The sequence below is a fragment of the Pan paniscus genome, chromosome 2 (genome assembly GCF_029289425.2).
Source record: "Pan paniscus chromosome 2, NHGRI_mPanPan1-v2.0_pri, whole genome shotgun sequence".
NCBI lineage: Eukaryota > Metazoa > Chordata > Mammalia > Primates > Hominidae > Pan > Pan paniscus.
In genome coordinates this window covers 41907598-41927588 of record NC_085926.1, presented here as the reverse complement: position 1 = coordinate 41927588, position 19991 = coordinate 41907598, and the positions used below count along the sequence as shown (strand labels likewise).

The 19991-nt window shown below is 44.7% G+C and overlaps 1 protein-coding gene and 1 pseudogene across 9 annotated transcripts in view; one reads left to right on the top strand and one right to left on the bottom strand.

Moving 5' to 3' along the window:
• Positions 1–5303: 5303 nt before the first annotated feature.
• The window catches only part of ULK4 (unc-51 like kinase 4), a 721105-nt gene continuing 706417 nt past the window's right edge, over positions 5304–19991 (top strand). For 4 of the 9 annotated variants that reach the window (XM_055109707.2, XM_055109709.2, XM_034956180.3 and 1 more), the window contains exons 1-2: positions 5304–5740; positions 12956–13141. In XM_055109707.2, the coding sequence (XP_054965682.1) occupies positions 13004–13141 (138 nt within the window). In that variant the 5' untranslated portion in view covers positions 5304–5740; positions 12956–13003. Of the gene's footprint in view, positions 5831–6062; positions 6196–12955; positions 13142–19991 lie in introns of all 9 variants that reach the window. The other 5 variants (XM_055109708.2, XM_055109710.2, XM_055109705.2 and 2 more) reach the window with 2 other exon arrangements.
• On the bottom strand, positions 11209–12948 carry LOC117979634 (large ribosomal subunit protein eL36-like; annotated as a pseudogene).

Below are 19991 nucleotides of genomic sequence, written 5' to 3'. Positions count from 1 at the left end.
CTCTCAGTCCTACTTAAGAATCTAAATAGCACTCAGCTGTTTTATACTTTTTGAAATTTAACTAATGTCTGTCAAGGTCTAATCTTCGGACCAGTAGCGGTCACTGAGTAGGTAGGGTCCATGCTTTCTCTGGTTTGTCTTTTTTTTTTTTTGAGATAGAGTCTCACTCTGTCACCCAGGCTGGAGTGCAGTGGCGTGATCTCAGCTGACTGCAAGCTCTGCCTCCTAGGGTCACACCATTCTCCTGCCTCAGCCTCCCGAGGAGCTGGGACTACAGGCACCCGCCACCATGCCCAGCTAATTTTTTGTATTTTTAGTAGAGATGGGGTTTCACCATGTTAGCCAGGATGGTCTCGATCTCCTGACCTCATGATCCGCCCGCCTTGGCCTCCCAAAGTGCTGGGATTACAGGTGTGAACCACCGCGCCCAGCCTCTCTGGTTTGTCTTTTGTGATACTGTCTTAAAATGGTCCATGCTTTCTCTAGTTTGTCTTTTGTGATATTGTCTTAAAATTATCTATAGCAGGAGTTCTTAAACTTTTCTGAGTCATTGGCACCTTTGAGAATCTGACCAAACTCACAAACCCTCTAGCCAGAAAAAAATGCACATGCATACAAAAATTTAATTGTCTTTGTAGGTTCACGTATTGCCTGGAAGTGTTACCAGAAAGGGGTCCCAATTCAGACCCCAAAAGAGGGTTCTTGGATCGCAAGCAAGAAAGAATTCGAGGTGAATCCATAGAGTAAAGCGAAAGTAAGTTCATTAAGAAAGTAAAGGAATAAAAGAATGGCTACTCCATAGGCAGAGCAGCAGCTTGGGCTGCTGGACTGATAATTGCCCGCCCTTCCTTCCTTCCTTCCTTCCTTCCTTCCTTCCTTCCTTCCTTCCTTCCTTCCTTCCTTCCTTCCTTCCTTTTTTTTTGAGGCAGAGTATCACTCTGTCATCCAGGCTGGAGTGCTGTGGTGCCATCTTGGCTCACTGCAACCTCAGCCCCCCACCCAGTCTGGGTTCAAGCAATTCTCCCACCTCAGCTTCCCAAGTAGCTGAGATTACAGGTGCATGCCACCATGCCCGGCTAATTTTTGTATTTTTAGTCGAGACGGAGTTTCACCATTTTGGCCATTCTGGTCTTAAACTCCTGATCTCAAGTGATCTGCCCGCCTTGGCCTCTCAAAGTCCTGGGATTACAGGCGTCAGCCACCATGCCTAGCCTATTTCTTGATATATGCTATACAAGGGGTGGATTATTCCTAAATTTTCCGCAAAAGGGGTGGGCAATTCCCAGAACTGAGGGTACCTCCCGCTTCTAGACCATATAGGGTAACTTCCTGATGTTGCCATGGCATTTGTGGGAGTGTCTCTTATCATGCTAATGCATTTAATTAGCATATAATGGGCAGTGAGGATGACCAGAGGCCACTTTTGTCACCATCTTGGTTTTGGTGGGTTTTGGCTGGCTTCTTTACTGCAACCTGTTTTATCAGCAAGGTCTTTTGACCTGTAGCTTGTGCCGACCTCCTCTCTCAGCCCGTGATTAAGAATGTCTATCCACCTGGGAATGCAGCCCAGAAGGTCTCAGCCTTATTTTACCCAGCCCCTATTGGAGATGGAGTCACTCTGGTTCGCATTTCTCTGACAGAAGCATCCAAGGAACTTCGGCTAAGAAGACCCAGGTATCTGATATTGCTTCTGACATGAACTTTTAGGTTATTTATAAAAACTCAGAATAAACAAAATATTTCAAAGTTTTAATCTTCATTAATTTGACAGTAGTCCATGAGGAAACGTTTTCCCTACCAAACCTGTTAAATACACAGAACTGACAATAATGGATGCTGAGACTCTTGAGAAGGCAGGAAGGGTCAGAAGTAAAAGGAGATGTGATTTACCTGAGATCAGAACAGTTTTTCTAGATGGTTGTTTGAAAAGTGTGGTGCTCAACTTGCAACATTGACATCACCTGGTAAGTTGATAGAAATGCAAAATTTTAGGCCCCATTGAGATACAGAATCAGAAGTTTTGTAGGTGGAGCCAGAAATCTGTGTTTTAACAAGAGCTCCAGGTGATTCTGATGGTAAAGTTTGCAAACCACTTTTGCATTGAAGGATGCTGAAGAGGGGAGTTGGTTCATTTTCTCACCTCTGGATGATCATAAAGAATCTGTCAGCCGGGCGCGGTGGCTCATGCCTGTAATCTCAGCACTTTGGGAGGCCGAGGCGGGCAGATCACCTGAGGTCGGGAGTTCAAGACCAGCCTGACTAACATGGAGAAACCCCTGTCTCTAGAGTGTAGCTAGGTTAGCACTCTAGCCTGCGCAACAAGAGCTAAACTCTGTCTCCAAAAAAAAAGAATCTCTCATTCAAGCACATAGAAACTTCCTTCTTTAGGCAAAGCATTGCATTAAATGCTGCAGAAAAGAAATTTATTTTTTACTTCATACAAAGAGGCATTAAATAATAACAATGCATGTAAAGTTAGCAAAAAATAAAATTTCTTTTTAAATTTCCTTTTTACAGACAGGATTTTGCACTGTTGCTCAGGCTGGAGTACAGGCTCCAGTGTATCTGGTGGTTGAAACTTGCAAGTGTGGAGCTTTGAAAGCCGTAAGTGATGGTTGACAAAAAGAGTTAAACTCTGTAAAATATTTAAAGAGATTTATTCTGAGCCAAATCTGAGTGACCATGGCTCGAGGCACAGTCTCAAGAGGCCCTAGGAACATATGGCTAATGTCTCAGGTGTCCGTGTGAAGAGACCACCAAACAGGCTTCGTGTGAGCAACAAGGCTGTTTATTTCACCTGGGTGCAGGTGGGCTGAGTTTGCAAAGACAGTCAGCAGCGGGTGGTGGGATTATCGTCAGTTCTTATAGGTTTTGGGATAGGCGGTGGAGTCAGGAACAATGTTTTGCGGGCAGGGGGTGGATCTCACAAAGTACATTTTCAAGGGTGGGGAGAATTACAAAGAACCTTCTTAAGGGTGGGGGAGATTACAAAGTAAATTGATCAGGTAGGGTGGGGCAGAAACAAATCACAATGGTGGAATGTCATCAGTTAAGGCTATTTTCACATCTTTTGTGGATCTTCAGTTGCTTCATGCCATCTGGATGTATACGTGCAGGTCACAGGGGATATGATGGCTTAGCTTAGGCTCAGAGGCCTGACAGCTAAGGTGACTGAGCTGCAGCTTGGTTTTACATGTTTTACGGAGAAATAAGACATCAATCAATACATGACATAAGGTATTGGTTGGGTCAGGAAAGGTGGGACAACTCGAAGCTGGAAAGAGCTTCTACATCATAGGGTGGATTTAATAGGTGATTGGTGTTATGCCACGACTACGCCAATTGTCAGGTTCCAGCCCCCAGCTGAGGTCCAAGGGGAGTGGGTGGATGGGCGAATAGCTGAAAGAACACAAGTGAGGGTTGGGGCCGTGTAGGCAAGTGAAATGTAGTTTTATTCAGCGGCTGTGTCATCAGCAGCTTAATCACACTAGCTTTCTCACACTGTCCACCTTTATCTCGGCTGTCTGTTCTGGCTCTGTGGCTCCTGTTGCCCCCATGCCTGCAGCTGCACACCCTGGCCTGCAAAGCCAGCTCTGTCAGGGTCAGCAGCTTAACTCTCCCTCTGGGCACAAGCTGGTTCCTGGCTCGGCTCCCCTCTGCCCACCTTAAGGGCAACCGCTCTCCCTTAGAGGGGTTAGTAGCATTACTCTGGGCACCAGTGCACGAACCGGGTCGTGCCGTGCTGAACTCAGACCTGGGCACAGTGTCAGCAGGGCAGTTATACCTTCTACAGACAATAGTGGCTCAGATCCAAGTATGAACTTACATAAACGGGTTATATAACAAGTGGAATATGCGCCTGTGTCCTAAACTCGCTGAGCCACTCTGGCCCGGATGTCCACCTTGGCCTATTCCTTGACCAAAGCACATCCATATACCCTACAATTGGCAATTGGTTAAAAGAGTTATTATATAAAGACCTGGAGCCAATAGAAGGCAGTGTCTGGGTTGAGATAAGAGGGTGCAGAGACCAGGGTTCTTGTTCTGCAGATGAAGCCTCTATGTAGCAGGTTTCAGAGAGAATAGATTGTAAATGTTTCTTATCAGACTTAAAACAGGTGTCAGGTTCTCAGTTAATTCTCTCCAGCATCAGGGAAAAGACCTGGAAAGACAAGGGGATTCTTTACAGAATGTAGATTCCCCCCAGAAGAGATAGCTCTGCAAGGCCATTTCAAAATATGTCAAATAAATATATTTGGCCAGGCACGGTGGCTCACACCTGTAATCCCAGCACTTTGGGAGGCCAAGGTGGGTGGATCACCTGAGGTCAGGAGTTCAAGATGAGCTTGGCCAACACGGTGAAACCCTGTCTCTACTAAAAATACAAAAATTAGCTGGTGTGGTGGCACACGCCTGTAATCCCAGCTACTTGGGAGGCTGAGGCAGGAGAATCACTTGAACCCAGGAGGTGGAGGTTGCAGTGAGCCGAGATTGCGCCACTGCCCTCTAGCCTGTGTGATGCAGCGAGACTGTCTCAAAAAAAAAAAAAAAATATATATATATATATACGTATATGAGTATATATGTATACATAAGAGTATATGTGTGTGTGTGTTTGTGTATGTGTGTGTATATATATATCAGGATAAAATACTTCAATGTCTTTTGGGGCCTGCTGCCATGTTGGTATCTTATTGCTGCAAAAAAGTCTGTTTTGTCAGTCTTAAGGTCTCTGCTTAATGTTAACGCTGGTCAGCTGTGCCTGTATTCCAACGGGAGGAGGGTATAATGAGGCCTGTCCCACCCCATCTTCCCATCACGGCCTGAGCTAGTTCTTCACGTTAACTTTGGCGTGCCTTTGGCCCAGAGGAGGGGTCCACTCAGTTGGTAGGGGGGCTTGGAACTTTTATTTTTAGTTTACACAATCAACCTGAGATCAGAGTGTCTCATCTGTTTCCTCCATCTCCAAAAAGGAAGGTAATTCACAGCCTTCTCTTTTCTAAATGGTGAGGACCCCGGGGCCCCTGCTTCTGAGCCGTTGGTTATCCAGACTATGCCACCATGTCCACCTGAGCTCCCAGAAGAAGCCAGAAAGAAAAGAATGGAAGGAAACAGAAGGACAGTGGGAACGGGAAGAGAAGAAATGACGAGGTCTCAGTTCTCCACACTCTAGCCTCAGCACCCACTTAAGATTGAAGAGTAGTCCCTCACGGGCTCCCACTTCGGACTCTAGCCAATAGGAACTGAGACTCTTAACCAATCAGCGCTTTGCGTTTTTCCGGCGTTCTGCGTGCTGCCATGGAGATGGAATGAGCAAATCCAAACATAGAGGGATGGTGGGCCGACCACTATGACTGTTACTCCAGCACTTCCCGCCCCAGTCTCTGGCCTGTGGGCTCGTCCAAAGGCAGGGCGTGATGCCCTTTGGGTGGAGGGAGGGGCCCTCGTGGTCTCTCACTTCCGGGCCCCAGCCAACAGGAACGGAAACTGCACAGCCAGTCAGCTTCCTGAGCTTCTTCCGGCGTTCTGTGTGCTGCCGTGGAAACCGTATGGACGAATCCAAACCTGGAGGGGCGTCGCCTCCGTAAGGCTGGTCGGCTTCTTCCGCGCGTTCCGCTTTGCTTCTCTGCTTTCTCCCCCATTCTTGGGCCTGTGGACCTGTCCTGAGGCAGAGGCCGAGATGCGCGCAACCGCGGGAGCAGCCAAGTGGACTGGACTCTTTTCTTGACTGAGCTACCAGGTGCGTGGCAGTGGCGGTTTTAGTAGCTACGGGTCTGAGTTCGTGTCTGCCTAAGCGGTCGCGGAAGAGAGCGCAGGCCTGCCGGGGCAGGTGGGTGGTGGCGCCTGGCCGCCCTCTCTCCTTCTGCTAGTGGACCCCGTACCCCCTGCGCTCCCCTGCTTTGCGCTCGTGTTAAAAAAAAAAACCGCCCGTTTTTATCCGGGCGTTAGTTAAGGGCACACGGGACGCCTCTTCTAGGACCTGGGTGCAGCGGGGAGAGAGAGTGCTTGTGTGTTTCGGCTTGGGAGATGTGCTTTATGGACGCCATCTCTTAACTCCCCAGAGCGGACCGCGTCTTCACCGCCCTGCAGCGCTTCTTAGGCTCCCAGCCGGCCTCGCGGACTGATGCCTACGGACGTAACGAGGCCGCGAAAGCCGCCGATTCGCCCGCCGCGAGTTGCCTGGGGAGCGGGGGGGTGAGTGACTACGTAGCGCCCCTGAGTCTGTGATAATTGAGTCTGTGAAGTGCGGCGAGGAGGAGCACCTATGGAGTGCTTAGTGTGGCGCGCGCCATCGGTTACATCTCGGGGTTGATTTGGCTGGCAGTTCGCAGAGTTGAGCGCATCCCAGTCACCCCAGGGCGTGTAGTAACACAGAAGGCCAGGCCCTACCGCCGTAGTGTATGATTCCGTAAATTTGGGGCAGGGCCGATAACTTTTTCTTTTGTATTAAGTCCCAGGTGATGCTCATGCTTCTGGTGCGGGAGTCATGATTGTGCTGAAAGTGGGCACCTGTGCGCTCTTATCACCTGGTCGCTCTCAGCGTTCCTTGAATGTAGGACCTGCCCCCGACTCTTAAATGCCTCATTTGCACCTGTATGTGATTTGCTCTGCCTTCTGGCTTCTTAGATGCTTCTTAGGTGAACTTGTGAATTAAGAGAGACTTCCTTAGGAGCACTATAGGTTAAGAGACTAAACTGTGGTTTCTGGGAAAGCACACTCGAGTGAGAAAACCATGAAGAAACCTAAGGAAGTGATGACTACGAAAGTCAGGGGGTGGTTACTTTTGGGGATCAGGAGGGGTGGTGATTGAGACAGGCTCACAGAGGGGCTGCTTGTGTGGCTGGCAAAGTCCTATTTCCTGACTTTGGGTGGTGATTAGAAGGATGTCCCTCTTTAGTAATTCATTAAACTATGTATTCTGTGGAGTTTTCTGTACTTGTGTTTTATTTTATAATTAAGAGGTTACAGCTCTAAAGATGAATATTAGGAAGTCTGTAATGGGGAACGTGTTTGGACTGAGTCAAAGAATCTTAAAGTCATGGAATTTCAACTATTAATAAGTTATTGAAAGATAACTTAGTGCCAGGCGCGGTGGCTCACACCTGTAATCCTAGCACTTTGGAAGGCCGAGGCAGGCGGATCACTTGAGGCCAGGAGTTCTAGACCAGCCTGGGCAACATAGCGAAACTCCATATCTACCAAAAACACAAAAAATTAACTGGGTGTGGTGGTGTGCCAGAGGCTGAGGTAGCTACTCTGGAGGCTGAGGCACGAGAATCGTTTGAACCCTGGAGGTGGAGGTTGTAGTGAGCCTAGATCTTGCCCCTGCACACCAGCCTGGGCCACTGAGTGAGACCCTGTCCAAAAAAAAAAAAAAGAAAATCATTTGATCCAATTCTTATTTTACTCTAAGGAAACAGCCTTAGAGAGGAGAAATGCTTGAAAGTAACAAACCACCCTATCTAAGCAGATTTATAACTAATATGTTTTGTTAATTTCAGACTGAAATTGTCCACATGTGACTCGATGGTCAGATGTGACTAAAGATTAAGGAAATGAATTTGGCCTAAATCAAATTCAAAATTTCAAGATGGGCTGGATGGTGGCTTGCACCTGTAATTCCAGAATTTAGGGAGGCTGAGGCAGGAGGATTGCTTGAGCCCAGGGGTTCAAGACCTAGCCTCCCTTAAAAAAAAAAAATCAAGATTTTACTTAATTTTTTCCCTTGTAGCCTAAAACCTTATTTTCAAGAAATCAGTTATACATACTGTGTGAAAACTTATTTTATCATCTTATCCTGAGATATCCTAATGTAGACAATTTGTGAACACTTAAGGTTTCTGATTATATTTTTTCTGGCTTAGTAACTTCCCATCTTAACATACTGTCAGTTTAATCTTATTTTGGTTATAATACATACCATATAGCTGGGACTGCAGGCATGCACCACCATGCCAGGCTATTTTATTTGTGTAGAGTCGGGATCTCACCATGTTGCCCAGGCTGGTCTTGAACTCTTGGCTTCAGACAATCCTGCCTCCACCTCCGAAAGCGTTGGGATTACAGACATGAGGCACTGTGCTAGGCCAGGATTGGTTCTTTTTAATGAATGGGTTTTAGAACGAAGAGGGATGTAAAAAGGACTTAGGGAAACCGTCATTAAAAGAAAGATACTAACCAGTGCCTTTTTGTTTTTAATTAATTAACTATTATTTTTTTTTGATATGGAGTCTCTTGTCACCCAGGCTGGAGTGCAGTGGCGCAATCGGCTCACTGCAACCTGTGCCTCCCGGGTTCAAGCCATTCTCTTGCTTCAGCCTCCGGAATAGCTGGGATTACAGGCGCCCGCCACCATGCCTGGCTAATTTTTTTTTTTTTTGAGATGGAATCTCGTTCTGTTCCTCAGGCTGGAGTGCAGTGGCGCGATCTTGGCTCACTGCAGCCTCCGCCTCCCGGGTGCAAGCAATTCTCTGCCTCAGCCTCCCGAGTAGGTGGGACTACAGGCGCGTGCCACCATGCCTGGCTAATTTTTTGTATTTTTAGTAGAGATGGGGTTTCACTGTGTTAGCCAGGATGGTCTTGATCTCCTGACCTCAGGTGATCCACCCTCCTCGGCCCCCCAAAGTGCTGGGATTACAGGCGTGAGCCACTGCACCTGGCCTAATTTTTGTATTTTTAGTAGAGATGGGGTTTCGCCATGTTGGCCAGGCTGGTCTTGAACTCCTGACTTCAGGTGACCTACCTGCCTTGGCCTCCCAAATTGCTGGGATTATAGACGTGAGTCATTGCACCCTGCCCATAAATAAAAGTTTTAATGGAACTCAGCCATATCCATCCCTTTGCTTATTGTCTCTGGTTGCTTTTGTAGTTCAAGAGCAAAGGTGAGTAGCTGTGACAGAAACCATAAGGTCTGTAAAATCTAAAATGTTTACCCCCTAACATTTTGTAGAAAAAAGTTTTCCTCTCCTAGAACAATCTTGGATTTTTTTTTGATCTGTAAAATGAGTTTTCTTAATTTTTTTTTTTTTTGAGACAGTTTCGCCCTTGTCACCCAGGCTGGAGTGCAATGGTGCAATCTCAGTTCACTGCAACCTCCCTCTGCCTTCTGGGTTCAAGCCATTCGCCTGCCTCACCTTCTTGAGTAGCTGGGATTACAGGTGCGAGCCACCATTCCTGGATAATTTTTTTTTTTTTTTGTATTTTTAGTAGAGATGGGGTTTCACCATGTTGGCCAGCCTGGTCCTGAACTTGTGACCTCAGGCGATCCGTCCGACTCGACCTCCCAAAGTGCTGGGATTACAGGTGTGAGCCACCGCATCTGGCCAATATATTCACCAGTTTTGTTATTAATTTTTGAAGTCTTAAAAAATTTTTAATTGTGGTAAAATACACATAAAATTTACCATCTTAACCCTTTTTAAGGGTACAAGTTTAGTAGAGCTTAAGAACAGTTACATTGTTGTGCACCAGTCTCTAAAACTTCATTTTTGCAAAAGCAAAATATATTACATTTTGCTTATCCATGTATCAGCGGACACAAGTTGCTTCCATGTTTTAACTGTTGTGAATAATGCTGCTGTGAATATGTGGGGTACAAATATCTCTGAGACCCTGCTTTTAATTCTTTAATATACCCATATTGAGGTATGATCTACCAGTAATTGTATGTATTTGAGGTGTACAAGGTTTTTTTTTTTTTTTGAGAAAGGGTCTCACTTCGTTGCCCAGGCTAGAGTGCAGTGGTGAGATCTTGGCTCACTGCAACCTCTGCCTCCCGGGTTCAAGCTATCCTCCTGCCTCAGTCTCCCAAGTAGCTGGGACTACATGCACAGGCTACCACTGCTGGCTAATTTTTTAAAATTTTTAAATATCTTGTAGAGATGATGTGTTGCCATGTTTCCCAGGTTGGTGTCAAACTCCCGGCGTCAATTGAACCTCCCTCCTTGGCCTCCCAAAGTGGTGGAATTACAGGCATGAGCTACTGAGTTCAGCCCAATGTGCTTTTTTAATTTTTAATTTTTTTTTTTTTTTTCTGAGACATGGTCTCACCCTGTTGTCCAGGCTGGAGTACCATGGTGCAGTTGTAGCTCACTGCAGCCTCAATCTCCTGGGCTCAAGCAGTTCTTTTGTCTTGGCCTCCCAAAGGGGTGAGATTATAGGTGCGAGCAACCGTGCCTGGCCAATGTGCTGTTTTGATATGTAGATATGTTGTGAATTTCTGGAAGGTTTAATATAGTCTAACATATCTTTCCAAAGAGATGCCAGGTTATGAAAGATTGATTTTTTTTTTTTTTTGAGTGGTGCTCTGTCTCCCAGGCTGGAGTACAGTGGCACCATCTTAGCTCACTGCAACCTCTGCCTCCTGCGTTCAAGTGATTCTCCTACCTTCAGCCTCCCGAGTAGCTGGGATTACAAGCGTGTGCCACCATGCCTGGCTAATTTTTGTATTTTTAGTAGAGATAGGATTTTGCCATGTTGGTCAGGCTGGTCTCAAACTCCTGACCTCAGGCGATCAGCCCACCTCGGCCTCCCAAAGTGCTGGGATTACAGGCGTGAGCCACTGCACCCAGCCTGAAAGAATGATTTTAATGAATTACTTAGATTAAATTGTCATATATTGTTTATGACTAATTCCACTTTAACTGAAATTCTAAATAAGATGTAGTCTGATAAGAGTTTATATCAAGTCCTTATTTACTTATGAAAACTAAAGAGTTATGTTGGCCAAGAAAACGAACTCATTTAACTACTTATACCTTAGGTGAAGGATGAAGTCCTTGGTTAAAACAACAACAACATCACTTGATTTAGAGCAGGGGTTGGCAAACTTTTTTTAATAAAGGGACAAATAGTAAATATTTTAGGGTTTGTGCAGGCTGTAGAGTCAACTCTGTCATAGGCAATATATAGCAGTTTGAAAGCAGCCATAAGCAATATATAAATGAATGGGTGTGGCTATGTTCCAATTAAACTTTATTTACAAAAGCAGGCAGCACACCCAATTTGGCCTATGAGCCAGTAGTATTAATGATATTTGGATTGACTCCTGCAGTCTAGGGATTACATAGAAATATCATTCCATATTTGTTTATACTGTATTTTCACTTGTTTTCTCTTTTACTTCTCATAATTAATAAGGTCTAGGTGGGGCATATGTTTCTCTTTTGCTTCTCAAAATTTATAAGGTTTAGGTGGGGCATACCAGTCAAGACCAGTAGAGGGTCTTGACCGCAAGTTGTCCAGGTTCTTGGCATTTTGAGCAAAGAATTGGACAAAATGCCCAGCAAAGCAAGGAAAGAATGAAGCAACAAAAGCATGAAAGCAGGGATTTATTGAAAACGAAAGTACACTCCACAGTGTGGGAGCCACCTGAGCAGCACTGGAGGGCAGGGATACAGATACCCGGTCCAAATACCCCCTAGAGGTTTCCCACTTTCCTCTTCACGCTCACCTCCAGTAAATCAAGTGGTGGCCTGCAATCGGTCTATTGGTTGCAGTCAGCCAATTTCATTGATTCCATTTCATTCATTCGTTCATTCCATTCTCTGCAACCAGTCAGATGCTAAGGTGAAGTTACAAAGTTGCAAACCAAGACTACGCCCCAGTCAGTCTGATTGGTTGCGGTCAGTTAATTTCCCATCTGCTGCATAGAAAAGGTGGGGGATTTGCAAAGGGAATAGCCTCTGGTCCTTTTGTTACTTAGGCGTGGAAAGTTAGGATTTTCCTTTCAATTTAGTTACAGGAAGTCAGTGTGAAACAACCTTAGGTTCCCTGCCTCCAGACCCTGTTCTCCTGCCTCATATATATTATCCCACTGTGCAGATGTTGTTTTCCCTTGTACCAGGTTTCCATTGTAACGGAGAAAGTAAGATATGGAGACACATTGGATAAAATCTAATTCATACCCTGATTTTGTTACCGTTTTTCGAAATAGCTGTTATTTTCACTTTTTTTTTTTTTTTTTTTCTGTGAAGGTTTTATGGATAGGGTATGGGGCCTCAGTCCTTCTTTGTGGCCACTTTCTTCATGGCGGGCAGGGCGTTGCTTAGCTCTTCTCTCTTCATCTTGGTGCGGACGTGTCCCCCACTCTCTTCTTGATGAACTTGAGGGCCGTTTGTCCTTGGAAACCTTGAGCAACTCCATGGCGCGCCAGCTCGTAGGGAGTAAAGCCATACATCTTTGGGATAATGTCCCGCACGAACTTGGTGTGCTTGGTCAGTTGCCCACTTTGGCGGTGGCTGGGCCAGGCTTGCTCCCATTTTTGGTAACTCTGTGGCCCTCATCGAGGCCCACGGCCACAGGGTCGCGCAGAGCCATGGCTGCTGGTCTCCAATGGCGGCAGCGGCTGAAGGGCCGACCGCACGGAATGCCGGGATATCTACCCGCCCTAGAGGCACGGGCAGCCACTGTGTTTTTAAAACATCTTGTTGATGGGAACTTGAATATTGGTTTGTGAATATTTATTGATTTTTGAGTTGGAGTCTCTCCTTGTCGCCCTGGTTGGAGTGCAGTGGTGCGATCTCGGCTCACTGCAGCCTCCGCCTCCCGGGTTCAAGCGATTCCCCTGCCTCAGCCTCCCGCGTAGCTGGGATTACAGGCGCGCATCACAACACCTGGCCAATTTTTGTATTTTTAGTAGAGACAGGGTTCACCATGTTGGCCAGGCTGGTCTCAAACTCCTGACCTCAGGTGATCCCCCTGCCTCGGCCTCCCAAAGTGCTGGGATTACAGGCGTGAGCCACCGCGCCGGCTGTGAAGTTTTATTTATTTGCCCCGTAGTTTCGTTCATCCTGCAAAAATATCAGCATTAGTATTTAACATTTGTAAGTGAATTTTCTGAATTTGTCGATTTGCTAGATTTTTTACACATATAATATCCTAGGCTAATTATCCTAGGCTAATTAATTATGCAACTAACTTGCATTTATCAATGTCATTTTTGTTTACTTTTTAGGAGCTAGAGATGCTGTTATTCTATCGTATGTGAGAAGTCGGCCCAGAGATGGAAAACTTTATTCTGTATGAGGAGATCGGAAGAGGAAGCAAGACTATTGTCTATAAAGGGCGGCGGAAGGGAACAATCAATTTTGTAGCCGTTCTTTGTACTGATAAGTGCAAAAGGCCTGAAATAACCAACTGGGTAAGTCAGTGTATTTCCATTGGCATGGGGAAAGAGAGAGCTACAATAGGTAGAAGGGGGTAGCATTTTCACAGTAGTCATTTAATTTGATATATCAAATGCCACATTTTCAGTCTGGAATGGATGACCTTCATCTGTTCAGTGCCAAGAGTCCTGAATAATGAGTAATAAACATATCCAAGTAATGACTAACTTAATTTTCTTTTTTGTTTCTTTTTTTTGGGGGTGGTTATAAATTGGGGAAACTATACTCTTTTTTTTTTTTCTTTCCCTTAGAAACAGGGTCTCTCTCTGTTGCCCAGACTGGAGTGCACTGGGCTCACTACAGCCTCAACTTCCTGGGCTCAGATGATCCTCCCACCTCAGTCTCCAGAGTAGCTGGGACTACAGGCACATACCACCACGCCTGGCTAATTTTTTGTATTTTTCTTTTTCTTTTTTTTTTTTTTTTAAAACGGAGTCTCGCTCTGTCGCCCAGGCTAGAGTGCAGTGGCACGGTCTCAGCTTCACTGCACTCTGCCTCCCGGGTTCACGCCATTCTCCTGCTTCAGCCTCCCGAGTAGCTGTAGTGGTGCCCGCCACCACACCCAGCTAATTTTTGTATTTTTAGTAAAGACGGGGTTTCACTGTGTTAGCCAGGATGGTCTCGATCTCCTGACCTTGTGATCCGCCCACCTTGGCCTCCCAAAGTGCTGGGATTACAGGTGTGAGCCACCGCGCCCGGCCAATTTTTTGTATTTTTCATGGAGTCGGGGTTTGGCTATGTTGCCCAGGCTGGTCTCGAACTCCTGAGCTCAAGCAGTCTGCCTGCCTCAGCCTCCCGAAGTGTTGGGATTACAGGCAGGAGCCACTGAGCCCAGCCTGGAAACTATATTCTATATTAGATAATTTACTTTTTGAATTTGGTGTATTTAGGAAACAAGCAGGTTCCCCCCACCTCTGCAATTTACTGTCAAGGAAGGACACTGGGTGATAATGACTTGGTTTGAAATAGCTGTGTCACTTTATAGAGTAGGCTTCTTGGACCATACCTAGCTTAAAATATATATATATATTTTTAAGCTGGGTGTGGTGGCTCACACCTGTAATCCCAGCACTTTGGGTTCTAGACCAGCCTGACCAACATGGTGAAACCCCGTCTCTACTAAAAATACTAAAATTAGCTGGGCGTGGTAGTGCACACCTGTAATTCCAGCTACTCAGGAGGCTGAGGCAGGAGAACCGCTTGAACCCAGGAGGCAGAGGTTGCAGTAAGCCGGGATCACGCCATTGCACCCCAGCCTGGGTGACAGAGTGGGACTCCATCTCAAAAAAAAAAAAAAATATATATATATATATGTATATATATGTGTATATATGTATATATGTGTATATATATGTATGTGTATATATATGTGTGTATATATATGTATATAGTAGTAAAATACAATATAACAAATTTGCACCTTAGTGATTTTTAATTGTACAGTTCAGGGATAATAAGTACATTCATATTGCTGTGCAACTATCACCTCCATCTATCCCCATAACTGTTTTCATCTTGTAAAACTGAAGCTCTGTACCCATTAAACTGTAATTCTTCATTTCTCCTTCTCCAGCTTTTGGCAACTATCATTCTACTTTTTGTCTCTGTGGTTTTGACTACTCTTTATAAATGGTATCATACAGCATTTTTGTCTGGCTTATTTCACCCAGTGTAATGTCCTCAAGGTTTATCCACGTTGTAGCATGTGTTAGAATTTCCTCCTTTTTAAGACTGAATCATATTTCATTGTACATATATAAAGCGCATTTTGCTTATTTATGTAACAGTGGACACAAGTTGCTTCCGTGTTTTAACTATTGTGAACAATGGTGCTATGAATATGTGGATACAAATATCTCTTTGAGATCTTGCTTTATTTTGTGTATATACTCAGAAGTGGAATTGCTGGTCCTATGGTAATTCTATTTTTAATTATTTTAAGACTTGCCATACTGTTTTCCTCAGCAGCTCTGCCATCTTCACATTCCAGACCATCAGTGCACAAGGGTTCGGTTTCTCTGCATCCTTATCAGTACTTTTTGTCTTTTTTTTGACAGTAACCATCCTAATGGGTGTGAGGTGGTATCTCATTGTTGTTTTGATTTGCATTTCCCTAATGACTAGTGATGCTGAGCAGCATCTTTTCATATGCTTATAGACAATTTGTATATCTCCTTTGGAGAAATGTCTATACTTTTTGTCCATTTCTGTGAGTCCTCTGCCCATTCTCTAATCTGGTTGGTTGTTTTCTTGCTGAGTTTTATGACTTCTCTATATATTCTAGATATTAATCTGTTATCAGATATATGATATGCAAATATATTTTCATATTCTATAGGTTGCCTTTTCACTTTGTTGATAGTGCCTTTTGATGTACTAAAGTTTAAAATTTTTGCAGAGTCACATTTGTCTTTTTTTGTGTTATCTGTGTCTTTGGTGTCTTATGCAAATATCCAAAAATCATTGCCAAGCCCAGTGTCATGAAGCTTTTGTCCTATTTGTTCTTCTGAGAGTTATGTATTTTTACCTCAGTGATATTTGACTCATTTTGAGTTAAATTTTCTATGTGGTGTTCGGTAAATGTCTCTGTTTGGGCTGCTAAGACAAAATACCTTAGACTGGATAGCTTATAAATAACAGAAATTTATTGGTCACAGTTCTTGGGGCTGGGAAGTCCAGGATTAAGGTGCCAGCAGTTTTGGTGTCTTGTAAGGGCTTGCTCTGTTTCTCAAAGATGGTGCCTTTTATGTGTTCCCACATGGCAGAAGAGGAAAACAGGCCCCCTTATGGCTGTATTCTAAGGACACTAATTTTATTTATGAGGGCAGAGCCCTGATGACCTAATCGCCTCCTAAAGGTTCCACCTCCTAATACCACCACAGTGGACATTAGGTTTCAATGTGAATTTTAGAGGGACACATTCAGACCACAACAGTAAAGGTCCAACTTCTCTCTTTTACATGTGGATATCCAGTTTTCTCAGCACCATTTGTTGAAAAGACTGCCCTTTCCTCATTGAATAGTTTTGGAATACTTATTGGAAGTCATTTGACCATATGTGTGAGGGTTTATTTCTGGGCTCCTTATTCTATACTGTTGGTCTATATTTCCATCTTTATGCCAGTACTATACTGTTTTTATTATTGTAGCTTTGTAGTAAGCTTTGGAATCAGGAAGTGTGTGTTTTCCAGCTTTTTTTTTTTTTTTCTTTTAAGATTGTTTTGGCCGTTTGACATACCTTGAGATTCTATATGAATTTTCGGATAGATTTTTCTAGTCCCACAAAAATAGTTGTTGGGATTTTGATAAGAATTGCATTGAATGCATACATTGCTTTGGGTAGATTGATTTTGGGTAGTATTTGAATGTTAATATCTGAAAATTGCCTTCTAATTCATAAACGTGATATTTTCCCACTTATTTGTGTCTTTTTTTTTTTTTTTTTTTGAGACGAAGTCTCGCTCTGTCCTCCAGGCTGGAGTGTAGTGACACAATCTCGGCTTACTGTAAGCTCCGCCTCCCGGGGTTCACGCCATTCTCCTGCCTCAGCCTCTTGAGTAGCTGGGACTACAGGCGCCCGCCACCATGCCCAGCTAATTTTTTGTATTTTTAGTAGAGATGAGGTTTCACCGTGTTAGCCAGGATGGTCTCCATCTCCTGACCTTGTGATCCGCCCGCTTCGGCCTCCCAAAGTGCTGGGATTACAGGTGTGAGCCACCGTGCCCAGCCTATTTATGTCTTTTAAAAATTTCTTTCAGAAGTTTTTTGTAGTTTTTGTTGTGTAAGTCTTTCCACCTGTTTGGTTAATTCCTATGTGTTTTATTCTTTTTGCTGCTATTATAAATGAAGTTGTTTTCTTGATTTCCTTTTTCGATTGTACATTTGTTAATGTATAGAAATTCCCCCTGGACATTGTGGCTCACACCTGTAATCCCAGCACTTGGAGAGACCGAGGCAGGCGAATTGCTTGAGCTCAGGAGTTTGAGACCAGCCTGGGCAACATGGTGAAAATGTGTCCCTGCAAAAGATACAAAAATTAGCCGGGAGTGGGCCAGGCGCGGTGGCTCATGTCTGTAATCCCAGTACTTTTGGAGGCTGAGGTGGGCGGATCACTTGAGGCCTGGAGTTCAAGACCAGCCTGTCCAACACGGTGAAACCCTGTCTCTACTAAAAATACAAAAAAATCAGCCGGGCGTGGTGGCACATGCCTGTAGTCACAGCTACTTGGGAGGCTGAGGCAGGAGAATCACTTGAACTCAGGAGGTGGAGGTTGCAGTGAGCCAAGATTGCACCACTGCACTCCAGCCTGGGCAACAAGGCGAGACTCTGTCTCAAAAATTAGCCGGGGGTGGTGGCATGCACCTGAGGTCCCAGCTGCTTGGGAAGCTGAGGTGGGAGGATTGTTTGAGCCTGGATGGCAGGGGTCGCAGTGAGCCATGATTGTGCCACTGTGCTCCAACCTGAGTGACAGACTGAGACCTTGTCTCAAAAAAAAAATAAATAAATAAAAATAGAGTTTTGCCAGTACCTGCATCAATCAAAACTCATCAGACCGTGCCAGGTGCGGTGGCTCATGCCTATAATCCCAGCACTTTGAGAGACCAAGGTGGGTAGATCACTTGAGCCCAGAAGTTCAGGACCAGCCTGGGCAACATGGTGAAACCTTGTCTCTAGAAAAAATAGAAAAATTAGCCAGGCATAGTGGTGTGTGCTTTACTCTCAGCTACTTGGGAGGCTGAGACAGGAGGATTGCTTCAGCCCTGGAGGTCGAGGTTGCAGTGAGCCGCGATCATGCCACTGCACTCCCGCCTGGGCGACAGAGACACTGTCTCAAAAGAAAGAAAGAAAAAAAAAAGGCAGGTGTGGTGGCTCACACTTGTAATCCCAGCACTTTGAGAGGCCGAGGAGGGGGCAGATCACTTGAGGTCAGGAGTTTGAGACCAGCCTGGCCAACATGGTGAAACCCTGTCTCTACTAAAAATATAAAAATTAGCCAGGTGTGGTGGTGGGCATCTGTAATCCCAGCTACTTGGGAGGCTGAGGCAGGAGAATCGCATGAACCTGGAAGGCAGAGGTTGCAGTGAGCTGAGATCATGTCATTGCGCTCCAGCCTGGGCAACAAGAGTGAAACGCTGTCTCAAAAAAAAAAAAAAAAGAAATTCCGCTAATCTTTAAGTGTTGGACCTGGACTTTGTATTTTACTTTGCAAAATTTGTTTTTGTTTTGACAGTTTATCTTATGGAAACTTTACTTTGTGTGTGTGTGTGTGTGTGTGTGTGTGTGTGTGTGTGTGTGTGTGTGTGAGTGTGTGACAGAGTCTCAAAGTCTATCCAGGCAGGAGTTCAGTGGTGTGATCTTGGTACACTGCAACCTTTGCCTCCCAGGTTCAAACGATTCTCCTGCCTCAGCCTCCCGAGTAGCTGCGATTTCAGGTGCCTGCCACCACGCCTGGCTAATTTTTTTGTATTTTTAGTAGAGACGGGGTTTCACCATGTTGGCCAGGCTGGTCTCGAACTCCTGACCTCAGGTGATTCGCCCACCTCGGCCTCCAAAAGTGCTGGGATTACGGGCCTGAACCACCACGCCTGGCCTTAGGGTTTTCTACATATAAAATCAATCACATCATTTGCAAACAGAGTTAATTTTACTTTTTTCCTTTCCAATTTGGATGCCTTTTTTTTTCTTGTGTAATTGCTCTGGCTAGGACTTTTTATACCTTCTTGACTAGAAGTGGAGAAAGCAGACATTCTTGCCTACTTCTTAATGTTAGAGGGAAAGCTTTACTCTTTCACCATTGAGTATGTTGTTTGCTTTGGGTTTTTCATATATGACTTTTATTATGTTGAGATAGTTTCCTTCTATTCCTAGCTTTTGGAGTTTTTTTTTTTTTTTAAAGGTTGTTGAATTTTGCCAAGTGCGTTTTCTGTATTAATTGAGATGATCATGCGTTTTTTTCCCCTTCATAATGTGGTATATTACATTTTCGTATGTTCAACCATCTTTTGTTTTCCAGGAATAAACCCACTTGGTTATCGTGCATAATCCTTTTAATATACTGCTGAATTCAATTTGCTTGCATTTTGTTGACATATCTAGCTTTTACTAAGATAATAAGATATTTAGCATAGTGCCTGACACTTAATAAACACTCTTTCTTTTTTTTGAGACAGAGTCCAGACTCTTTCGTCCAGGCTGGAGTGCAGTGGTGCAATCTTGGCTCACTGCAACCTCTGCCTCCCCCGTTCAAGCGATTCTCCTGCCCCAGCCTCCTGAGTTGCTGGGATTACAGGTGCACATTACCATGCCCAGTGAATCTTTGTATTTTTAGTAGAGATGGGGTTTCACCATGTTGGCCAGGCTGCCCTCAAACTCCTGACCTCAAGTGATCGCCCACCTCGACCTCCCGAAATGCCGGGATTACAGGTATGAGCCACTGCGCCTGGCTTAAATATTCTTTCATGATGTCTCTTATGTCATAGTCACTAATGGAACAAGAAATACATAGAGAACACATAGATGGAGAGGGAAATACCCAGAACTGGAAGAGAGTTGAGAAGAGGGATGTGGGGTCACGTGTGGGAAAGAAGGATGAGGGCAGGTTCAGCATGTGCAAGAGTTTTAATGGATATAGAAAGGCCACTGTTTTCTGTTTGCCTTATTCCTGATTTATAGAGCCTGGGGAAGCCTCTCTTTTTTCCAAGATTCATTCACTCACTTCAACAACAAAAGCGTATTGTTGAGTGTCTGCTGTGTTAGAGGGCGAAATGATCCTGTACTTTTGAGCTTATGATCTGGTAAGAAAGGTGAGATAGAGGAATCAAGGCA